This window comes from Pelobates fuscus, chromosome 12 (assembly GCF_036172605.1).
Source record: "Pelobates fuscus isolate aPelFus1 chromosome 12, aPelFus1.pri, whole genome shotgun sequence".
In the NCBI taxonomy this organism is placed as follows: Eukaryota; Metazoa; Chordata; class Amphibia; order Anura; family Pelobatidae; genus Pelobates; species Pelobates fuscus.
The window spans coordinates 8,597,849-8,620,250 of record NC_086328.1 but is presented as its reverse complement, the minus strand read 5'-3'; the positions used below and the strand labels follow the sequence as shown (position 1 = coordinate 8,620,250).

Here is a 22,402-nt window from a genome sequence, read left to right as displayed (position 1 = left end):
AGTTCCTGCAAGACAAAGGCATTGATGCTTTGGACTGGCCCGCCCATTCCCCAGACCTGAATCCAATTGAGCACATCTGGGACATCATGTCTCGCTCCATCCATCAACGTCACGTTGCACCACAGACTGTCCAGGAGTTGGCAGATGCTTTAGTCCAGGTCTGGGAGGAGATCCCTCAGGAGACCATCCACCACCTCATCAGGAGCATGCACAGGTGTTGTAGGGAGGTCATACAGGCACGTGGAGGCCACACACACTACTGAGCCTCATTTTGACCTGTTTTAAGGACATTACATCAAAGTTGGATCAGCCTGTAGTGTTTTTTTCCACTTTAATTTTGAGTGTGACTCCAAATCCAGACCTCCATGGGTTGAAACATTTGATTTCCATCTTTTAATTTTTGTGTGATTTTGTTGTCAGCACATTCAACTATGTAAAGAACAAAGTATTTCAGAAGAATATTTAATCCATTCAGATCTAGGATGTGTTATTTTTGTGTTCCCTTTATTATTTTGATAAGTGTATAATTTTGAACTGCACCTGCACATGATACTTAGACCTGTTATATACCTTCGTTCTATAACAATTTATTATCTATTATTTGGTCACCAGATCCTGCGATATATATCTACCTGGCTATAGCTATTTGGTATTCTATTTTTGTATAGTGACTATCCACAGCACTGCATGTATTTCCAGGAGATACATTGAGTCTAAAAGACTTTAGGTGTTGTCATTATTTGTGTCCTTTCCTTTTTTGTTTAAGATTATGATGTATCAATGTTTTGTGTCCACTTTTAATTAATGCAAAGCTTAGTTTAGGTGCATTTTCCATGTAACAATGATAGTAATAACACCAGTAAAATGTAACTAGTGTGGGTGTAGATTATGAATATCTAGACTGGGGCAGGAATAATAATCACCAGCATTTTCTCTCCAGCCAAGCTTTCCACATCCTGCTCGTTCATTTTCTCCATGGCCTGTTAAACGGATATAAATGAAATTGAATCGGCTGAAGCTATACAAAACTCAGAGGTTGAAGAATGCTTCAAAGGAAAATCTGCCTCAGCAGCTGAGTTAATGAAGTTTAAATCCTGCCTCGACCTTCAGGCAAGCCATTGCTGTAATCAGACGTTTTACTAACAAAGGTGCCTGTGTAAGGATTCCAAAATTGTAAGATCATGCTGAAATATCTGTGATGGTATGGACGGTGTGTAAAATAAATGGAGATGCGCTAATGGTCCAAAGACGCACAAACTTATAGTTCTGCTGGTCCAAATTAATTATTCACAATTCTCTGCCGGTTTACTTTTCCGTTCTTGCTCAATAAGAGATCCCTTGTGTATTTCACAAGCTGTCCACAGTAGATACTGAAAAGAGCTTCTGGCCCAATTAAGAAGAGTTCTTTTAAAGAACATGGCCTGGAACATTCACTGGCTATATCTCTATTCAATCCGTGGTCAAATTTCTATCACCGACTGATGAACATTGGTAATCTATCCTGTCTGCTGACCTCTTTATAGCCAGCAAATAGAAGGGATAATGATCCCTTGGGTGGCAGTGGATAACAATCTGTTATCTCCACTGAATATAACACGTGATACACACACACTGGCACACAGATACACACACCTTGACTCACAAATACACACACACACACTCAGATACACACAGTGACATACACACACTTGGCTAAGAGAGATCAGCATGCTCAAAGCCAGTAAGCCAGCCCTGTATGGTAGGGCTAATGTAAGTTTCATGCAGAAACTTCCATCTCTCCATGGAGCAAGCTACAGTAAGATAGCTAAGAGGTTGACAATGCGCTGTAGATATTGGGATTGAGGATACAGTATTTAAGGCTGATGTTATCCTGTTTTTAATAAAGACAATATTATATAAAATATTCCCATATTGTTAAACCAATTCTAGTTAATTTGAGATGCGTGTTTGTGAATTCTAATTTGCAGGGGATCTCTTCAAAGAAAAACACAAACAAACTTCTAAATGTATATCCCCAGGACTTGCTTAATTAAACACAGTGTGAAACCTTAACAGCACGCCCCCACAGTAACCCCGGAAACTTAAAGAACCAACAACCATCTATTTCTGTAGAAGAAAATCAGACTGCTTTACAATAATATGATTTAGTTCAAAACCATAGTAACAGTACCATGATTATAAAGTCCATTTGTCTTTACATATACACTGACAGCAAGCTTTAGTTAACACACTATACACAAAATGGATGTGACATTTAAAGAATGTGAACGATTAACACCTTCACCATCATTGTTCATAAATAACATTTATTAGAGCTAGACCATAAAATGAGGGCAAAACAGATTACTGTTCTGTAATACTCCAAAATGTTGTTTATTCATCCTTTAGCTCTAACATGGGGGAAGGTGTATACATTACCAGAGACCCCAAAACAAACCTATTTAGAATATCTATACAGACGTACACGCTGCCTGTGGATATCTCTAAAGACTCTGTGCTGGTGGTTTTCAAATCTACATTCTGCATACACAGACTGTACGAAAACACAAGGACATGATACTTTATAGAGTAAATATAGATATCTGTTCTGGTAAACCCATTCCTTGGCATCACTCCAGACTTTACTTTAATCGTGAGTCTTGGAGACTTCAATAAAAAGCAGAAGGTGGGTGTGATATTAAATGCTACTCTTCAGAGTAAATGGAGAACTGGCTTAGTAATGTTTGCAAACACCTTAGTATTATTATTAATAGTATTTAAATAGCGCCAATTAATTCTTCAGCTCTTTACAATATTATGAAAGGGGGGAGGGGAATTTACAAAAAATGAGACATTACACAGTGATGAAGACCAATGCTAGATAAGTGGGAAAGTTAGTTGTTTTTTTGTGTTAATTTAGTTTTACTACACAATGCTCAGCAAGCAACAAGTGCCATATCTTTAAATTTATGGCAAGACATGAGGCTTCATATTTGCTTATCTTTCTTTACTGTAACTCCCAGCAGCAAAGAAACAGTTAACAATCAGTGTAAAAAAGGTTAACCAATCAGAATGCATCACAGTAATATAAGCTGTCATCAGGCTCCTCCCACCTCCTCTTTCTTTGCTGCTTAGCCTCCCAGGTGAGTCTATTCTAATTATATCCCTCTTAATAGCTCTTTTAAACTGAATATTATCTTTTTAATAATCTTGCTCTTTTAGCTGTCAATAATCATTTAATTTATTATTATTTATTTGATATTTACCAAAAATGTGAAGTGTTTTATCGTTTTAGTACACTTAGTGGGCTGACATTCCAGTCAGCCCACAGCTTTATATTACTTCCTAAATATAACAGCCTTCTTATATTGTGTTCTGTCAGTTTAATCAGATCACTGACAGTTTCGCCGCAGCTCCCGGCATTTGCCGGTCAGTTCAGCCACTCAGTTTGCTGTGCTCGCCTGCCTTCTCCTCAGCGTCTCCATGGTGACGCGTCCCGCCCTCTCCTCTGTGCCGCGGCCATCTCTCTTGCTTTTTCCTGGGATTTTTGCCCGGGTGCCATCTTGTGGACGGTCTCTGTGCGGCAGTTTCGTTTGCCTCAAGCTCCTGATCTGTGGTTGCGATCCAGCCGTTAGGTAAGTAAATGTTTTTCTTCTTAAAGCCCCAGACCGTTATTTATTTATTTAAAGGTATACAAACCCACAACTCAAAATATTAATTTTTCTGTTACAGATTCCCAAAACACAAAAACTAAGTGCCTTAAACCCTTGCATTACTTTGAGGGTGACCCCCTCTAGCCTATATTCTCTGAGGGTGACCCCCTCTAGCCTCTATTTAAGGGTGACCCCCTTTTGCCTCTATACAGGGTAACCCCCCTATATGATTACACAGGTACATACCTGTTATTAATGTTGGACGTTATATTGTCCTTTTTTTCTCTGGATGAACCCCACTTGTCTAACAGGTTAATTCTTTATGTATTGTACAAATCCTGTTTAAAGTCCACCGCCTCTTTGTAAATAGTTGTCTGCATATTTAAAAAAACAAACAACAAAAAAAATAAAAAAAATAAAAATAATACAAAATAAATAAATATACATTTTAGTGGTGACCCCACTGTTTTTGACATTATGTTGGATTTACCAGATCCAGCAGTCTCTGCCAAACTTAAAGCATGGCTATACAATGCAATTGCCGACTCTATACCCAAAGCTTTAGCGGCTTTCCGCGAGCAGACAGTTCCAGCCCCTACGGCGACTATTACCCAGCTGTCAGACTCTGAGGAGTCTCATGGTTCAGACCGGGACGAAGTTCCTCGCAAGCGCCCTTGGAAGGGCGATAGCGCTACCGCCGGTAAAGGCAAGGCGCCTGCCAAACACCCGATAGTTTCCCTTTCTAAACCCAGGGCAGTTGTCTCCCAACATGATTTTGACCCACTTGAGGGTTCAACTTCTAATTATAATCTTCAGGTGGTAGATGAATACTATGCAGAACATTCGTATAATGATGCTCCACCTCCTAAGATATCCCGAGACCTTTACCCTTCTGACTCCCTAATGAGTCCTCCCTCATACCAAATCAATAGGAATTCCACTTGGTATCTGACCTCTAATTTAAAAAAATGACACCTTATTTGACACCTCTGGCCGCCCTTTATTTGACCCTAGATCTGCCAAATGGACACCCTCGGACCACATTGCCAAATACTGTAGAATGTGGCTCCGTCAGCCTTTAGAAAAAGAGGTGAGAGCCAAATTGAAGGCAGAATGCCCACGTCCCATCATCCCTGACAAGGTGGCCATTACACCTGAATTCGACCCCTTCCTTGTTACCTTTCTGACCAAGTCAGGGAAAGACCCCCGTAAGGGTCTATAACAGGGTCTGAAAGCCACTCAAGATAAACTGATGGATGTGGCGGGCCCGCTTATACAAATTTTCATTATAGCAGATGAGGCTCTATCAGGTGGCTCTTTTGACGCACATATGGTGCGAGAGTGGGCACAAAGGGCTTTATGCCTTTTAGGCAATGCCAACGTGGCGATCTCGACAGAATGGCGAAAGGCCATCCTTTATAAAATTGATGCCAAGCTTGCCGAATTGGGCATTAAAGAGCTTGGTCCAGAGGCTCAAGGCATGTTATTCGGAGACAAGTTCATAAAAGAACTAAGTAAACACATCTCTGTATTTACTACGCTAACTAAAGCGCAATCCTCCATCCGCAAGGTGGTCGCTATAGAGGCCGAGCGACTGACAGAGCCGCCTTGACAGGCTATCCATTTATTGAGAGACCTACTCTGCGAGGGAGATTAGTTCTCCCACTTCGATCTAAAGGATGCATACCTCACGGTGCCGGTAACACCAGCCCACCGCTGCCTCCTTCAGTTTCGTTGGGAACAGGAACTATGGCAATTCACCTGCCTCCCCTTCAGCCTATCTTCCGCACCCTGGTGCTTTACCAAACTCATGAAACCAGTAATGGCATTACTGCGTTCCCATGGAATTCGGTCCATCATTTATCTGGACGATTTTCTCCTAATGGCGCAGGACCAAGAGACTCTTCACCTTCAGACAGTCATGACCTCTGCGATCAATCGCCAGAAGTCATCTCTCACTCCGTCTCAGACGGTACAATTCCTGGGATTCCAGATAGATTCTGTTCAGGCAGTCCTACAACTTCCGGCAACCAAAATTAAATTTATAAAAAAGGACATTGGGAGGTTGCTGATATCACCATACCTCTGCCTGCGAGATCAAACTCGCATCATCGGCTTGCTCTCCGCTTCATTACAGTCAATATCCCCTGCCCCATTGCACTACCGAGCATTGCAACGCCTCAAGATGCAATATTTACATCAGTCGACATCCTACGATCAGCAGATCACACTCACAGACGAAGTCCAGCTAGAACTCCATTGGTGGCTACACCACATGGACGCTTGGAATGGGAGAGCCATCTTCGGATCTCAACCCGATTTCATCCTGGAATCGGATGCAAGCCTGCTCGGATGGTGCGCAACTTGCTCGGAAAGCTCTACAGGAGGGCTCTCCCATTCGGAACGAGCACTTCATATCAATTGCCTCGAACTAATTGCGGGCTCCTTCGCAATCCGAAGTTTTGCCAAGGATGTTTACAATTGTTCCATGTTGCTGAAGATGGACAATGTCTCAGCGGTTCGCTACGTGAATCATCTAGGAGGTTCCAAATCAGACAACCTTATCGCAGACTGGTTCTCCCGACATTGGAGAGATTCCAGCGATTGGCAACTGGATCCACAAATATTTCACCGTCTCCAGATCTGGCGGGGACCATTCAACCTGGACCCATTTGCGTCTCGCCTCAACTGTCAGACGGACGCTTTTTTCAGCTGGTTGCCAGACCCAGCGTGCCTTGCAGTCAATGCCTTCTTACAGACATGGCCGATGTCCAGAGGATATGTGTTCCCTCCATTCTCCATGATCCGATACACACTACAGTACCTCAAAACTCAAGGTGTCAAGATAACTCTGGTAACCCCACTATGGTGCGCCCAACCATGGTACCCTTACCTCCTGGAAATATCAGTGGATTTTCCCCTGCTTCTACCCACCTCCTGCGACCTCAGGGACCCGGCAGGCAACTTTCACCTGTTGGCAATCCAGGATCATCTCCGACTAGTGGCTTGGACCATTTCAGGGGATCTTGGAATGTCTGAGGCCTTTCGGCTCCAGCTCAGGGACTCCTTTGGGATTCATGGGCCCCAGGAACCAAACGCTCTTACATCTCCGCATGGCGTCATTGGAGTTTGCTAGTGTTTGGAAAGGAACTTTGATCCCTTTTCAACATCTATAATTAATATTATCAATTTCCTGTCGTCTATGTTCGATCAGGGTAAATTCTGCCGGACTATTAACGTGTTTCGATCTGCTATTTCTGCAGCGCGAAGTTCTTCAGTAGACAAACACCCTTCTATGTGTAGACTCTTGCGGGACATCCGCATCGCTAGACCTCCGGCTCCCAAATATAATCAATTCTGGGACGTGGCTCTCATGCTCACGTTCTTAGAAGCTTGGCCAGACAACGAGGTATTCAGCAGTCTGTGACTGTATTCAGCAGTCCGTGTGTTTGTATTGTATGAATGTATTGCATTTTTTGGATGTACCAATAAATATCAGCCAAATTAGCTCTCCTCCTTTGCTTGGTCTCCTTCCGAAGAGTCTCCAACATCAGGGCTTTCGACTTTCATGCCCTTGATTTGACACCGGAAGGGGTGCACCTTCACATCACTAGACGCACCAAGACCAATTGGACCACCTACTGGGCCCCTCCTTGTGTCTTATGTGCGACCACAGAAACCAGTCTCGAGCCCTACTATTGCTTGGTGAATTAAATGGCTACTAGCTCTGGCTGGCATTAATGCGTTTTTCGGGGCTCACTCGGTTAGAGGCGCGGCCGCCTCCTCTGTGTTCATGGCTGGAGGTTTCCTGGCGGAGATTTTGTCCTCCGCCGATTGGTCAAGAGAATCCACTTTCCGTACCTTTTTTTAAATTCATTCTCCACACGTTTCTTTGTCCATGCTATCTACGCGTTAAAATAGCAAATATGAAGCCTCCTGTCTTGCCATAAAATTCGGGATTATTCTAACTTTTAGTGACCGAATAATCTAAATTTTATTAAAGACAGGAGGCGAATATTTTCCAACCCAGAAATACCTTTACCCACCCTATTAGGTAAGTATCTCTTAGCGACTCCATCTCTAACTAGGTGGCTAGCATCCTTTCGACTTGTCTTCTTTTCTGGCCTATACTCATCAGTTAATTATTATGTTAAAGTTTGCATTCAAATTGAACGTTAGTTTCATTGCATTTTTAATTTGGTTCTCACTTACCCAAGACACCATACAGTTAGTTATTATATGTTAAAGCTTGCACTTAAATTGGACGTTAGTTTCATGGAATTTAATTTGATTTTCTCTTGCCCAAGAGACCATACTTTCACAATGTTTTCTTTCCTCCTAGTGTGAAGATCGCCCAAGTCTTCCCTGCGGGTTGAGCACTGTTTCACCATTACCTACTCATCGTTCTAATGGTTCTACGTTTACATGGTTGACTCTACGACTGTTCGGCTACATCAAGAAAGAGGAATTTGGAGGAGCCTGATGACAGCTTATATTACTGTGATGCATGCTGATTGGTTAAACTTTTTTACACTGATTGTTAACTGTTTCTTTGCTGCTGGGAGTTACAGTAAAGAAAGATAAGCAAATATTTGCCTCCTGTTTTTAACCCCTTCAGGACGGAGTCAATAGTGCACGTTCTGATCAAAACAAAACGTAAACAAAAACTGGAATTTGCGCTATATGTCTGTTCAACCGTAATTCACCTCTTTCATATTAAATGCACCCACACTTATTATATATAATTTTGCTCAGGAGAAACAGGGCTTTCATTTCATATAAAATATTTATATATGAAACAATTTATTATGAATAAAATTTAAAAAAACTGTGAGAAATTTTAATTTTTTTAATTTTAATTTGTAGTTCCGCCTCACATTTTAGCTGTGAATGTCATAATACTGTTAGGTTTTACTGCAACAAAATGCACATATTTGTAATCAGCGATGTCTCATGAGTACAACAGTACCCCACCATTAACAGGTTTTATGGTGTTTTGGAAAGTTACAGGGTCAAATATAGTGCTTGCAAATTAAATTCTCTGCACTTTCTCCGTGTGTTGTCAGGCATGTCAATCAAATTTTAATTAATCAAATGACATAATTATGTTAAAAAATTACTTAAATATACACGTAGAATTTTAATATATATGCATTTATAGGTATTTAAATTCTACGTGTATACTAATGTAATCTTTTATGTAATTATATGTATTTATCTATATATATATATGTGCGGTTATTTGTATTTTATATATATATAGATAGATATATATAGAATGTCATTCTAAGTGTATTCTGTTTCCAATATATATATATTAATAACAAAATACAGTTAGAATGAAATTACATATGAATAGTATGTGAAAGTTTCAATATTTTATTTATTTATTTTATTTATTATTGTAATTATACGTATATATATACTATATATGTAGATCTATTATATATATAATATATATACATATTATATATATGTAACGTCATTCTAAGTGTATTTTAATACTAATATATATACTAATATTAATATTAAAATACATTACGTATGACGTTACATATATATAATATGTATATATATTATATATATATAATATATTTACATATATTATATATATATAAATACTTTTATTTTATTTTAACATGTGTATTTAATTTTTTGTAATACTTTCCCACCAGCAGGGGGACTGTCTAATATTTTAGACACCCCCCCCCCCCCTGCTGGCAGATCCATAGCCAGCTATAGGGGGCCATGTGATCGCTCTTTGAGAGCGATCACATGGCCCCCGGGGGCCTCATTTGCCGGAGGGGGGCTGCCTGGGCTCTCAGGCAGCCCGCCAGAAGAGGATCGCGGCGGAGGTAAGTATAGCTTACCTCCTGGGGGCTTCAGCCGTTACGGCGTTCTATGCCGCCGCAACGGCTTTAAAGCCCTTTTAAAGCCGCGACGGCATAGAACGCCTTAACGGCGTTAAGGGGTTAATAAAATTTAGATTATTCGGTCACTAAAAGTTAGAATAATCCCGAACTCTATGCCAAGTGCACAAAGCAACAAGTGACCATCATAATGTAAAATCATCTAATCTATATATTTGAAAAGTATTTATAAATTTTTTATAAATCTACAAAATACCAGCATATACTGGTCTTGTACAACAGACATACTGTATAATGGGCGTGCTACTTCTCATTTCCTTTCTATATGTATATAGCAGATGATTTAGATAGATCTAAAAATATATTTTTGAATTAAAAAAAACAAAACAAATAAAAAAAACATCTCTCCCCACCTGTCAGTCAATTCCTTTTATAAACTACTATGCTGACAGTAAGATTAAAGGACAGTCAAAGAGCATGAGAGGTTTCCTACAGAAGATATTTTGCTTGCCTTCACAGCAACTACAGTGCATGCTCCGCAATGATAATCCCCAGTGTGTGAAACTACAAGCATCTGTCGTGCTTTGCTAGAGTGACCGGCATTAATCCATTCACACGCTATGGCAATGGAAATTAGTCTAGGGCAGGGATAGGCAACCTTCGGCTCTCCAGATGTTTTGGACTACACCTCCCATGATGCTTTTCCAGCATTATGTGTGTAAGAGCATTATGGGGGATGTAGTCCACAACATCTGGAGAGCCGAAGGTTGCCTATCCCTGGTCTAGGGAGAGGGGAGGTGACCCCTGCTTTGGGAAGATCTTGGGTGCTTTCCAATCAGATACTAAGAGATTTTACAGTATCACCTGTATGGAATGAAGTCTCTCAAATATTTTAGATTTCACCAAGTGACTACACAAGGGTCACTAATATCATGGCTTCCTCAGAGGTATCTATGTTAATAGATCTGAGGCAGAACATACAATTAGCAAAACAAAATAGTATTGCATGCATATGTGGGGGCAAGGGAGGGGGTTAACTATTTTATTCAAACTAAAAATAAATCCATTTTATCCGACTAAAAGGGAAATGATAGGTTCCTATCTCAATAGATAAAGATGTATTAACTTTCGGAGATGATTGCTTCAATAATTCGGCCTCTCTCAGATTTTTCTTTCAGAACAAATAAGTGAGATATGAAGAAAATGTAAAGTTTTCTGTTGCCTTATCAAAATAAGTGGTACTTATCTGTCATTAGTATTCATGAATTATCTGAGCTGATAAAATTCAAGCGATTCTGTCTCGGAAAATGACATGCCGTCAGTGTCCATCAGAGGAATCCTATCCCAGCAACAAATATCTGATCGCAAATCCATGGATTGACTGACAATTTAAGATCGGTGCAAATTCATTCTGCTGGGGTCTCAGCCACAGAATGACAAAATGTTTTCTAAGGTTTGTTCAACTGCTCATACATATTGTGTATCTCTGGCTCTCTGTTAGATCTGATACACAATCATCACATTTCTAATATATTACAGAGAGAAGGACCGTACATTAAAGCTTGTTTACAATAACACTCTCCGATATATACCACTTATTAGGATTATCTATCGCTATACATATAGAACATCTTGTCATGTCCTTTTTCAGGCAGGTAACAAGTGTAAACATTAGCAGCACAATTCAAGATGAAATGCTGCTTAATCCATTTTAAAATATACATCTGTAAACTAGAAAATATATTGTCTATAAAAAAACGTATTGCCATTTCCCCATTGTGCAGTATTCTATGTACATTCATTGCTTGCCAGGGAAGTAGATACCTTCATACTGCCCTGTGTGGGGATGTCAGAGTATGTCTAGTATAATGCATTGTACAGAATGCTTAATAATTTGGCCTATTTGGGCCTTCCAACACTAATATTAGGGTGAGTGTGGTGTGTAGTGTCATATTATTAAGGGGGATAGAATAGGCCCTAATGTTAGTGGGAGGGTAGACATGCCATTGCTGTAAAAAAAGGCCCTAACATGTACTACCACATGTTTTGCTAAAGAGCCCTACCTTCTTGCCATGGGTGGTGGTTAACCCTCATTCCGCAAAGGTGTTTGTTTTATTAGTTTTTTACTGTTTGTTTGCTGAGTTAAAAAAACTTATAAAAAACGGTACATACAGAAATAACACCACAAAATAATAAAGTAATAAAAAGGGGAGCAGCTCCACACCCACTCTAGCGACTTGATGAGTTATACACTCAGAAATGGAAAATAGGGTGTGTGTGCTTATAAATCTAAATCTAAATAAATAATATAAAATAATTATCAAAAACCTTTTATTGATTATCACAAATATAAAAAATTAATAAGCAGGGGGCTGATTCCTGATTGGAATCAGCCCCCTGCTTATTAATTTTTTATATTTGTGATAATCAATAAAAGGTTTTTGATAATTATTTTATATTATTTTGTTTGCTGACTGTTTACAATATCTGTGGGCAAGTAGTACTAACAAATATTGTTGGATTGCTAAAAGTAAGTGAACATTCATTTTATCCTACGGGATACATTCGGTCCCAATTTTGTTTAAAATCAGTTGTTTGCAAATATTTTGGATCCTGTACTTTGTATGGTGTAGAGATGCAAAACACAGTGATTTTAAACCAGACAACGGATGCCTTTTGCAATTGCTGCAGATTTGGTCGGGATGACCACATTCCATCCAGAGTTGGCTTTGGTAAATAGGAGAATTGCCATTCCAGTCGGAATTCCGCTATTTTCACCACATCCAGACAAAATCCAATATTTAGTAAATAAACCACAATATCTAAAAATATATTCGAGCATTCTTCTATTTCCGCACTTAACAGCCTAATTTTGAAAGGCTTCTCACATAACACATTAATCCAACCATTTCAATGTCATTTAATCCCATATGGCGATATGCCAGCCAGTTACAGCACATCCTAAATAAAGTCCGGGAACACGAGTCCTTTTCAGTTGCTGCGATGTGCTGCAGAGTTAGTCACACACAGCAATTTGAGGCTTGCTTTATGCAGGTGCGACTCAAAGCCACAGGTAGAGACATGGAGTGCATATTAACCATCTCAAAGCTTCTTATTCTTATTTTAAGGTTTCTCCTATATACATGAATCATGTGGCTTGGCAGCAGGGCAGTTAGAATAATATTTGCATGAATAATTAAGTCTTCTCCTCTCTGAGTTAATGCACCATTATGCTTCGATTTGTGCTGCAAGTCTATCTTAAAGGAAAGTGGAACACTTATTATAACCATACCATCCTGAAAAGGGGGATACGAATGGTTAGAATGTAACGGGTGTGTGATTAGCAGTTTGATAAAAAAAAAAAAACAGGGGATTGATAATAACAGAGCTAGTTTTAGCTTCAACAATTATCCTTATGTTTAATTAAGATCTACAGTTATTCATGCAGTTTGCCAGAGTTGGGCTCTTAATTTCCCAGGATAACAGGCTTTATTAAACATGGACTCTTACTGACACAACGACTTAAAGCTACTGATTAAAATTTCATAGGTCGTCATAAGGTGCCCAAAATTAAACTCTTTAATCTGCCCCTGTACATACATGAATACATCTAATTAAGAAATCAAAGTATAGAAACTTTATTATAAGTCTATTCATAAATAGTGACTATTTCCAGCTGACGAGGGAATCAATTATACCAAATTAATACTAATGACATTTCAGCTCTTGGCCAGTCCTCCGCTGTGAATGTCTGCTGACCATATAATCTGCACAGACATAGACAGCAAACTGAATGTGCTAATTAAAGCCAATAAAGTCCTTCTGAACCTTCTAAATACAGAGTAATCCACAAGATCTAACAAACAATTATTAAAGTATTGCTTAATAGTCTGGTGTCGTATAACCGTTAAGGATTGAATACATCATTGCTATATTATAGGCAGTCACTCTTCCTACGTGTCCATTGCACTCAGCAGTGCTCACATATACCATCAAGCATCATGGGAAGGAGCAGTTAATTCAGGAGGTAATGAGCCCTACATTTTGGTTCCCTCTCTGAGACAAATGCTCATTGACAAGTCTGGCACTGATACAACCAATTCATCAGAGCTGTGCCCAGGTTGGTAATGGATTGTGCTTGCATATCGTATTGCCAAAATAATTATTTTAGTGTTTTGCAATCAAATTGTCATTGAGAAACATTTTTTAATCACACAATAATCATAGTTAAAGGATGAAGGGGGGGAAAAAATCATACGCTAGGAGCTTTGGCCTGTACATGCACACAATCCAAACCATTCATCCCTTGTAGAAAGAAAATGTTGATAGGTTTTTACGCACTACTTTCTTTATAATGTGTCAGATTTGGTAGGTAGGTTTATTTTGTGTTTTAAATAAATAAGTTATCCCCCAAGTTATAGGCCTAGTTTAACCCCTTAAGGACCAAACTTCTGGAATAAAAGGGAATCATGACATGTCAGACATGTCATGTGTCCTTAAGGGGTTAAAGAATATCCAGATAGGTCTTAGCAAGGTGTGTGTACATGGCATGGCTTCCATCAGTCCTTATACTACATCAATCTCTGCCTGTCGAGGTCACTGCGATGTTTACACAGACTCTCCCCCCTTTTGTGTATGTTGTAATAATGTATTGTCTTACAGAAAGTCCCTGTAGTGGCTGCAACAATAATGTATTTTGGCGTTCTCTTCTCGTCTTCTCGTTCTATTAATTGTGAATAATTGCAAAAAAATGTACATGTTCAGCACTCTGGACAGCGGCAGTAAGAATAAAAAAAAAAAAGGCTACAGGCTACATTGAAGCAGTGTTTCAAACTGACATAATGTAACAAAGAATTGGATTGGCCGGGACGTGCTGAGATTTAGAATTATTTATCATTTGCTATAAATCTTATTGCGTGTTACAAGTCTTTTCAAGACACCTCAAAGTTTGCACTATCTGCTAACAGACATGTTTATACAATAATTTAGCAGGAAGGATACATTCAGATTTATCTCAGTTTTCAGTATGTCTTGGATAGGAGACAAAGTAGGTAAGGTGACATATACAGGACAACTATATGTGGTATGTGTTTTTGGTTTGTATTTAATGGGGAGCGCCAACATATACCACAGTGCTGTATAATGGGTGTGGTATGTATAGTATATGTGTATGTGTGTGCATTTATAAGACAAGTGTTAGGAGTTAGATTTAGTTGTCCACATCGCTTTTGCCAACAGTAAAGCATGAGAACATTTTACACAGTATCCGTGTTATCCCATCCAGTCACCAGATTAAACCAGTCTAAACCCTCGTCTACCTGGTTCTAACAAACGGCACGTTTCCAGTAGCTTCCACATCGTCTATTTGCAGGGTACTGGCTGATGAGATAATCTGATGTCAGCATTTAATTAGAAGTTATTGCTTAACTCCCAGCATTCCACTGTGCAGATCAAATGGTAGTTTAAACTGTCTGATGTTGTGAATACTTTTTGCGTCGTAAGGAAGACCAGTTAATAGATAAATCTATTACTACATTTTAAGAAAAATGCTGAAAAGATTTTAAGATGACCACAATGTCCAACAATGACCACAAAGAACCGTTTTGTTTCCGATTATTTGTGGCCATAACTGTTCAGATGACAGAGCCACTGTAACATCCTGAGTTCTTTATATTCTCTGTTAAAGAGTTACTCCAAACACCATAACCCTGTCAGTGATTAGACGTGGTCATGGTGGAAGGAGTTTATATATGCACTTCCAGAGATATATGTAATTGTGTGGTGGGGACTACTTGCACCCCCAGCACATGTGACACTGGCAGCCCTGAACTCTGTTCCAAGTTGCCTAATGTGAATTCTGTGCATATTTAACGTCTGTCGTCAGTGTGCACTGCAAGTGGAAGACTGTTTTCCCCCCCAACACTCATTGTGCTCCTTCCAGCCTTCCTCAGTGCACCTTGTTTATCCTCCCTTTTCTCCACACTCTCCCTCCGCCAGCCTGGAGCGTACACATTTATTTGATGGCTTTACTGCAAATTGAGAGGGGGCGGGGGGAAAGGAGAAAAAGAGAGTGTGTGTGTAGATATAGATATAGATATCTAATGCATACTGGGAAAGACAAAGGGATAGATTTAAGGAGCTCACTTTGTTTAGAACCTCCAGCAGAAAGAGTAGACTGTACAGGAGAATACCCACATATAAGTACTGCAGCAAAGAGACCACAACTGCCAGTCACTGAAAGAATAATGCTTTTAGAAGTCTGTGCCTGGCATTCATACTTCGCAGGATTATAATGCATGCTCCTGTATAGCGCACTCTGTAATATTTGGTTTGAAGGACAGCTGTCAATCAATCTCACATTAACACAAGACAGCATGAGAATATCCAGATAATATATTTATTCAAGGAGAGAGAGTAAAGGGGAGAAATGTACGTAAAGTGGGGTGGGAGACTAAAGAATTAAGGAGTGATCTACCTTGTACATGCAATGTGAATAATAATTCAGGAAAAAGTCATAATAATAATTAAAGACATGTCACCTTAATATAAATTTACTCAGAGAATAGTTTGTACTGCCGAGAATCCCAAATCGTTAACATGCTGGTAAACAATCACATGGACAATGACTGATTAGAGTATATTAATGGCACTCCAGAGTGCCATATGGTCCATGGTGACCCCAAACACGGAGAGGATTGATGGCTAGGGACAGTCACTAAATGTTGATTTTACTAACAGATAAGTGAGAAGTGACCAAAAAGAGGGAAAACATAGATATTTTTTATTATTATTAATATATATATATAATCCTTTATTTTAATTTTTTTTCATACTGTTTCTTTTTTCCTCTACTACTAACTTTTTCTCACTTGAGCTGCAAAGCAAGTTGTAGAAATGGTATATTATGCATTTATATTTTTAGTATACTGATTTGGTCTATTTCTGTGCCCAATTTTGTTTTGTCTGATTATTTTGCATGAACAGTATTTGGACAATCAGAACGACCACATGGACAACGATCAAACTACCTGAACTAAATCTAAATGTTATTTTTCGAATGAAACACATTTGGTTAGCCTGGATATTAAGCTCAGATTAGAAAAGATGAGGTCATGCGTATTATCAACTTGATTGGGGAGGGAGGGGGAAGAAGTCCAAAGGGAGCAAGTATAAAGTTTAGAGCTCATAAGAATGATGAAGTCCCTGTGGATGATGGATAGAATGTCAGAGGGAAGGAATCCGAGCAGGAAAGAAAACAATGACTGGAAATGGGTTAAGATATGGGTTAAGATAGCATGGGCTTCCCATGAGGATAAATAATAAATGGTGGGGAGCATGCTTAATAGGTTCAGTCCTGAGAGTTGGTGCGTGCGTAATATATGGCTAATCTGTCCCATGTTTTTCTAGACCTGTAATAAATTATATAAACAAGCAATTATTGGTGCCGATTCCACTTGAGGGAGATGAAATGGTTGTCCTATACTCATTGTAAATAATGAGACTTTGTGCGTGCATTATGTATAAATCCTGCATGTGAAGAGATGTGTTCTATTATGTCACTATTATGTATAATCTCGTATTTCGGACTAAAGCTCAGAGTTTTATTGAAAATTCTAAATTTACATTAATTAACATATTCCAAATGTGTAGCAAGATCAATTCTAAGGAATTGTCCATTTGCAGGAACAGACTGAATATAGTCACCAGTAACTCAGTAACTTCAATATGCAGTTTGTAACCTGAGAATACTAGGAGGATCTCAGTATATGGTAAAATCTGCAATATGAACGGGTGACTTCTAATTTGGTATGTTATCAATAATTATAGATTGCCATATTTCTAATAGTTAAGCTTTAGTGTTATTCAGACTCCAGATAGAAGCTAATTATTATTTTGCCTTTGGTTGTTTGGTTGAAATGGGATGAGTTGTGTCAATTAAATACTTTTCAGCCAGAATATTTAACCCTTAAGTGCTGGCACGGTGGGCAGCTCATTGCTACTAGAGTCACATCATGAAGGCTTGGTGCTGTAACGATTAATTCAGACATGCTGGTGTGTAAGCACAGGGGTTAGCAAATTATAATAACGAATGTGACATTCTTCCCTAGAGTTTTAGAACAGGGAATAGTAATCATATGTCTGGAAATTAGCTTTTTAATTGATTTTTCATTCTTAAATATATGTATATGGCAGCCCTTAATAACTAGCACTCATCCCTAAAGATATAACATGTAAAATTCAATTTAAAAGCAAAGTGTCTCCACTCCCCGCTGCTAGACAGATGAAGAGGTTGTGAATGCAATTTGATGAAGAAACTAAATATGAATATGCAAATCTTCCACAAATAAACTTCTGTAGTTAGTCCTGCCCGGCACAGAGTCTGGCTTGTTTCTTAGCTTGCTAGGATTTCTTTCTTTTATTGCATTAAATGAGATAATCCCATGTATTGTAGAGAAAGCCTACCAAGCCGAGTCACAATCCCGCACAGTCGCGTGTCATCCGTTACTTCCTCAGCGTGACACTATTCTACCAGCCGACTACGGACTCGATTTAATAAGCTTTCCAAATGATTAAATGATTCAATACTGTTGGAGAACTTTCCAAATGATTTATCTATAGAAGTCTCCATTAAAGTCTATGGGGATTTTTGTAGATAAATCATTTATCAGTATTGAATAATTTGAAAAGTGTATTAAATTGCAGCCTAAGTGTCTGCAGACTACTTCAACCCAATTCCAGAGAACAGAAATCCCATTGGGAATCATTTATCCTATATACTCTGTGGCAGTAGGTGACCCTTATCAATGATTCTGTTTAAGGTAAGTGGGACAGCCCTCCTTACATCTCTCCAAATCATGGATGCTTTCAGGGTGTCCCTCAGCCCATGTGCCATTACTTCTCTTTCTACTAACACACATAATAACAAAATAAGTACCCACGATGTACACCTATGTTGTCTTTTAAAAAAGTTTATAGTATATCTAGATGACAGCCATTGCTTAGGCCTTAAATTCTGTTTACAAACACAGTTTTTGGGATTAGTCACATGGTTTACAGAAATCACATAGAGACCTAGTTAATGGTAATGGTTAATGGCTGGTTGGTTAGCACAGTTTTCAATCTTGCTTTTAGAAATTTTTCACGCACCTTATAGACTGATGTTGCAGTTTGTCTGGATCTGTAGCTTTTACAGTTAACAGCACCGAACCAATTGGGATATTTTCATTCATTGTCACGGTCATGGGGTCAGGATCAAACACAGGGCCTTCATTCACGTCAAGTAAATTGATCTGAACAGTTGCAGTTGAACTAGGCCCGTACGCCACGTCTGGAATCAGAGGGTCTTCGTTCTCCACTTTAATAAGCAGTGTATGGAAAGCCGTAATCTCATAGTCCAGTGACTATAGAACAAAAAGGGGGAGGGGGGGAGGAATGCACACTGATATGTTAGAATCTTGTGTATTCTTTTTCTACTCGTGTTTCTAACATTACTGACAAAAAAAATAAATACAAACTTCACAGTCCCCGATTGTAGGAAATCCAGCTGGGTAACTGTGGGTTCTATCATTCCAACTTACAACGATGTGTTTGTGCTGTTTGGCCAGTTATGTTACAGCAACACTTCACTCAGAAAATACAATTTAAAGAGATGTAATTCACTGGTGGAAGGTGTTTTGCTTTTCCTTATAACACAGCATATAGATTATGTTAGCAAAATTGTTTATAAATTAATTTTTTATTTTTTTTATTTTTTATAATTCTTTATTTTTCTGTGCAAGTGATTGACAAACGTGTTTAACGTGCCACAACAGCACACATACGCTTTACATCATAGACATTATCATGGCACAGGTAAGTTGCACATTTTTTCTTTTTTATAATAAGCATGGCTGGCTAGTATACGTCATGAGGTACAGAAACAAACATGGGAGATACATTATGCTTAGCTGACTGACAGTATATTGAGTAGTTATAAGAATCGTCAGATTATACAAGCTTGGACCAAGAAGTTATATGACATGAGTATTTGTACGATTTGACAATCATCCTGTTTTGGTTAAGAAGATGTGCTTAGTTACCATAAGGGATATCTCAGAGATTGGCTGACAGAGGATTTCCTATGCATTTCCAAACAGACAAGCTCGCAGTGTTACGGTGACAATAGTAAGCTTAGAAAGACATGGTTTATCATATGCATGACATTAATGTTAACGGCACGTTTTCTAAGTTAGTGTATGTCATGAGGGATGACCAGCATAACAGTGTAGATAGAAAAAACAAAACAACACCTCCCCCCCCCCAAAAAAAAAAAAAAATAGAAAAAATAACAATAAAACATATGAGCTGGATACTCATTAGTGTGAAAGTAGTAAAAAATAAAAGTGTGTGAAAATAAAAAGAGAAAGGTGGTAAAAGGTTAAAACCTGCTAATAAAACCACCAAACTAAGGCTGACCAGTGGCGAATAAGTACCCTTTCGGGTCCCAGGAGTCCACATGTGGGTGGCAGGCAAAGTATATTATGCTTGGGATAGTAGTCCCTGGAGTTGCCACATGGGTGAGGAACAGTATTCCATGTGAGTCAGCCAATGCCCCTCCGCGAGGCAGATTCTAGCTAGGTACCCAATGGTGCCGCCGGATCTTGAGTCCCAGGTGAAAGGCCGTGCTTTTCAGTGGTCTGGAACAGGGTTCTCCATGGCTTGTCAGGTTTGGTGCAGGGCTGTGGTTTGCTTTTAGTCCGTTCCTGTCTCTGTTTAGTCGGGCTCTGCTGCTTGGGCGCCGGCCATGTTTGAGCCTTCACCGTGGGTGCATGCTGCTGCGCTTTCCTGGGCTTGTGGGAGGCATTATGTAGGTTGCGCCCCCATGAGGAGACTGCTCCCTCTGATGCCGTCGCTGGTTTTGGAGTGTGTCTCCAAGGTGAGCTTTTACCCCTTTGTAGTTTACCCGGGTGGGTGTATGCGCCTCTCGGCACGGCGCGTTTCGCAACTGCGGCCTTTTGCTGTGTGACTGGGGTTGGTTTGTGCTGCGAGTAGTCACCTGGCTGGCTCCGGACATGCTGGTGCTGCTTACTTTCCAGTTTGCGCCAGAAGTTGTCGAAAATCCTGTCCAGCCTTGCCAGGATATCAGGGTTGTCCTCCGGGTTGTCCTCCGTGTTGTCGGAAGCCCGCTCTGCGTCCGCCATGTTGGCTGTGTCGCTGCAGGTTGTAGTAGCCGCTTTGGCCTTGTCTCTATCTCCCGCTAAGTCTGCGAGGCCTCCCAGGGGTGGACCGGGATAACCCCCACCGGTCCGAGGGGGGGGGGAGTAACAGGGTTCTCGTGTGCTGTTGCATACCTTCAGACCGGAGGACCGGCCGCCTCCTCGGTCCGGTGTGCCTTAGGCCGCATGGTCGGAGCAGTGCAGCAGATGAACTCTTTGTAAATTTTTAAACACCACAGTGGGTCCCAGTAGGGTCAGGAGTTGTATACTTCTATAAAGCCGTTTCCTCTGAGGCTGAATGCGGGTGAGAACTGTGGTTCAAGCTTGCCTAGGAGAGGAGCTCCTGCAAAACACTTCTCTCCTCCATGACAGTCAGGCCCCGCCCCCCCATAAATTAATTTAGATAAGCAGATGGTTTGCTGCAGGAAAATATGTGTTTGTAAAAGCTGAATTTAAAGGTCAAATACTACAAAAATGGATTAAGTAACCGCCATCCATTTCACAGAATAGAATAAAATGACATTCTTTTTAACTTCAGGATTTTAATCTCAAAGTATTTGCAAATAAGAAAGAATAAAGGGTCAACATTGCCAGTTTAAATGGAAATCTTCACAGGTACCTCTTTAGCTTTGTGCCTACTGTATTTAGTAATAAATGCCTTGAATCCTTCCTCGAATTGAAGAGGACTGCAAACATATTGAGTGTGGCAGGAATTTACACAATAAACCTGGGGCTCAGTCCTATTCTAGCAATCAGATACACAGCAGCTCGGAGATGGCTAGGCAATAGTATGTATAAACATAATATGATGGCGTGCTAGTCTATCATTGTGTACATTTATATTTTGCTGAGTGAAGGCCCCTTCGACCCGGTTGATGGAGCATCTTGGGGAAGATTTTCAATGTGCAAAGCATTTAAATTCACCAGGGAATAGCCGCAAGGTGTGGGCAGGGCGAGTTATCGCTTTAATTATGTTAAAATAGAACAAAACATTATTCATTACAGTACATTGTTCAAATAGCAGAGGGCAGCAGCACCCACTTACCTAGTATGAGCTCATAGAAACATGCAGACAGATGAACAGGGAATATGTATAGAAGGAACCATTATTTGGAGGTCTGAACTCCACATATATAGCAGTCAATGTTTATTCACTTAACACGTACTGTAGTGAAATGAAGACCGAATTGTAAACTTTGGGTTAAAACTCTAGGGTGTGAGTATAAAGGAGTTAAAAAAAAATATTCCAGGTCAACTATTTTTGCAATTCTGGTTTCAGATCACTGTTTAGTGAGTAACAATCAATCTATATGTTGTCATTAGTTTTATCTTACATAGCACTGAACCTGATCTCTATTAACTACAAGGGAATGATGGGAATTTTATAATGACACATTCAATGAGCCCCAAACAAAACATAGCTTTTCAAGTAAATTACGCAGCTATGAGGCACAGCATGTCCATGCAGAATTGAGAGTTACAAAAAGCATATTTATTTATTTGTTTCCTACACACGGTTCTGAAAGATAGAAAACTCTCCATATATATTTTATTAACTGTAGCATTCAGATGTTTTTTACCACAGAGCATGGCAAGGCTGTTTAATATTGCCACGCACACTTGTCTTTTAATGCAGAATTGATTGCAATGTAACCTGTTCTGGTGCCGATATTACATACAGACTAGTTATCCTATACAAGTTGTA

At 39.6% G+C, this 22,402-nt stretch overlaps 1 protein-coding gene across 2 annotated transcripts in view; it reads right to left on the bottom strand.

Annotated features, from left to right (window-relative positions):
* Positions 1 to 22,402, bottom strand: part of CDH13 (cadherin 13) — a 535,505-nt gene that overhangs the window by 40,863 nt on the left and 472,240 nt on the right. For both annotated transcript variants that reach the window (XM_063437863.1, XM_063437864.1), the window contains exon 10: positions 18,650 to 18,903. In XM_063437863.1, the coding sequence (XP_063293933.1) occupies positions 18,650 to 18,903 (254 nt within the window). The remainder of the gene's footprint in view (positions 1 to 18,649; positions 18,904 to 22,402) is intronic.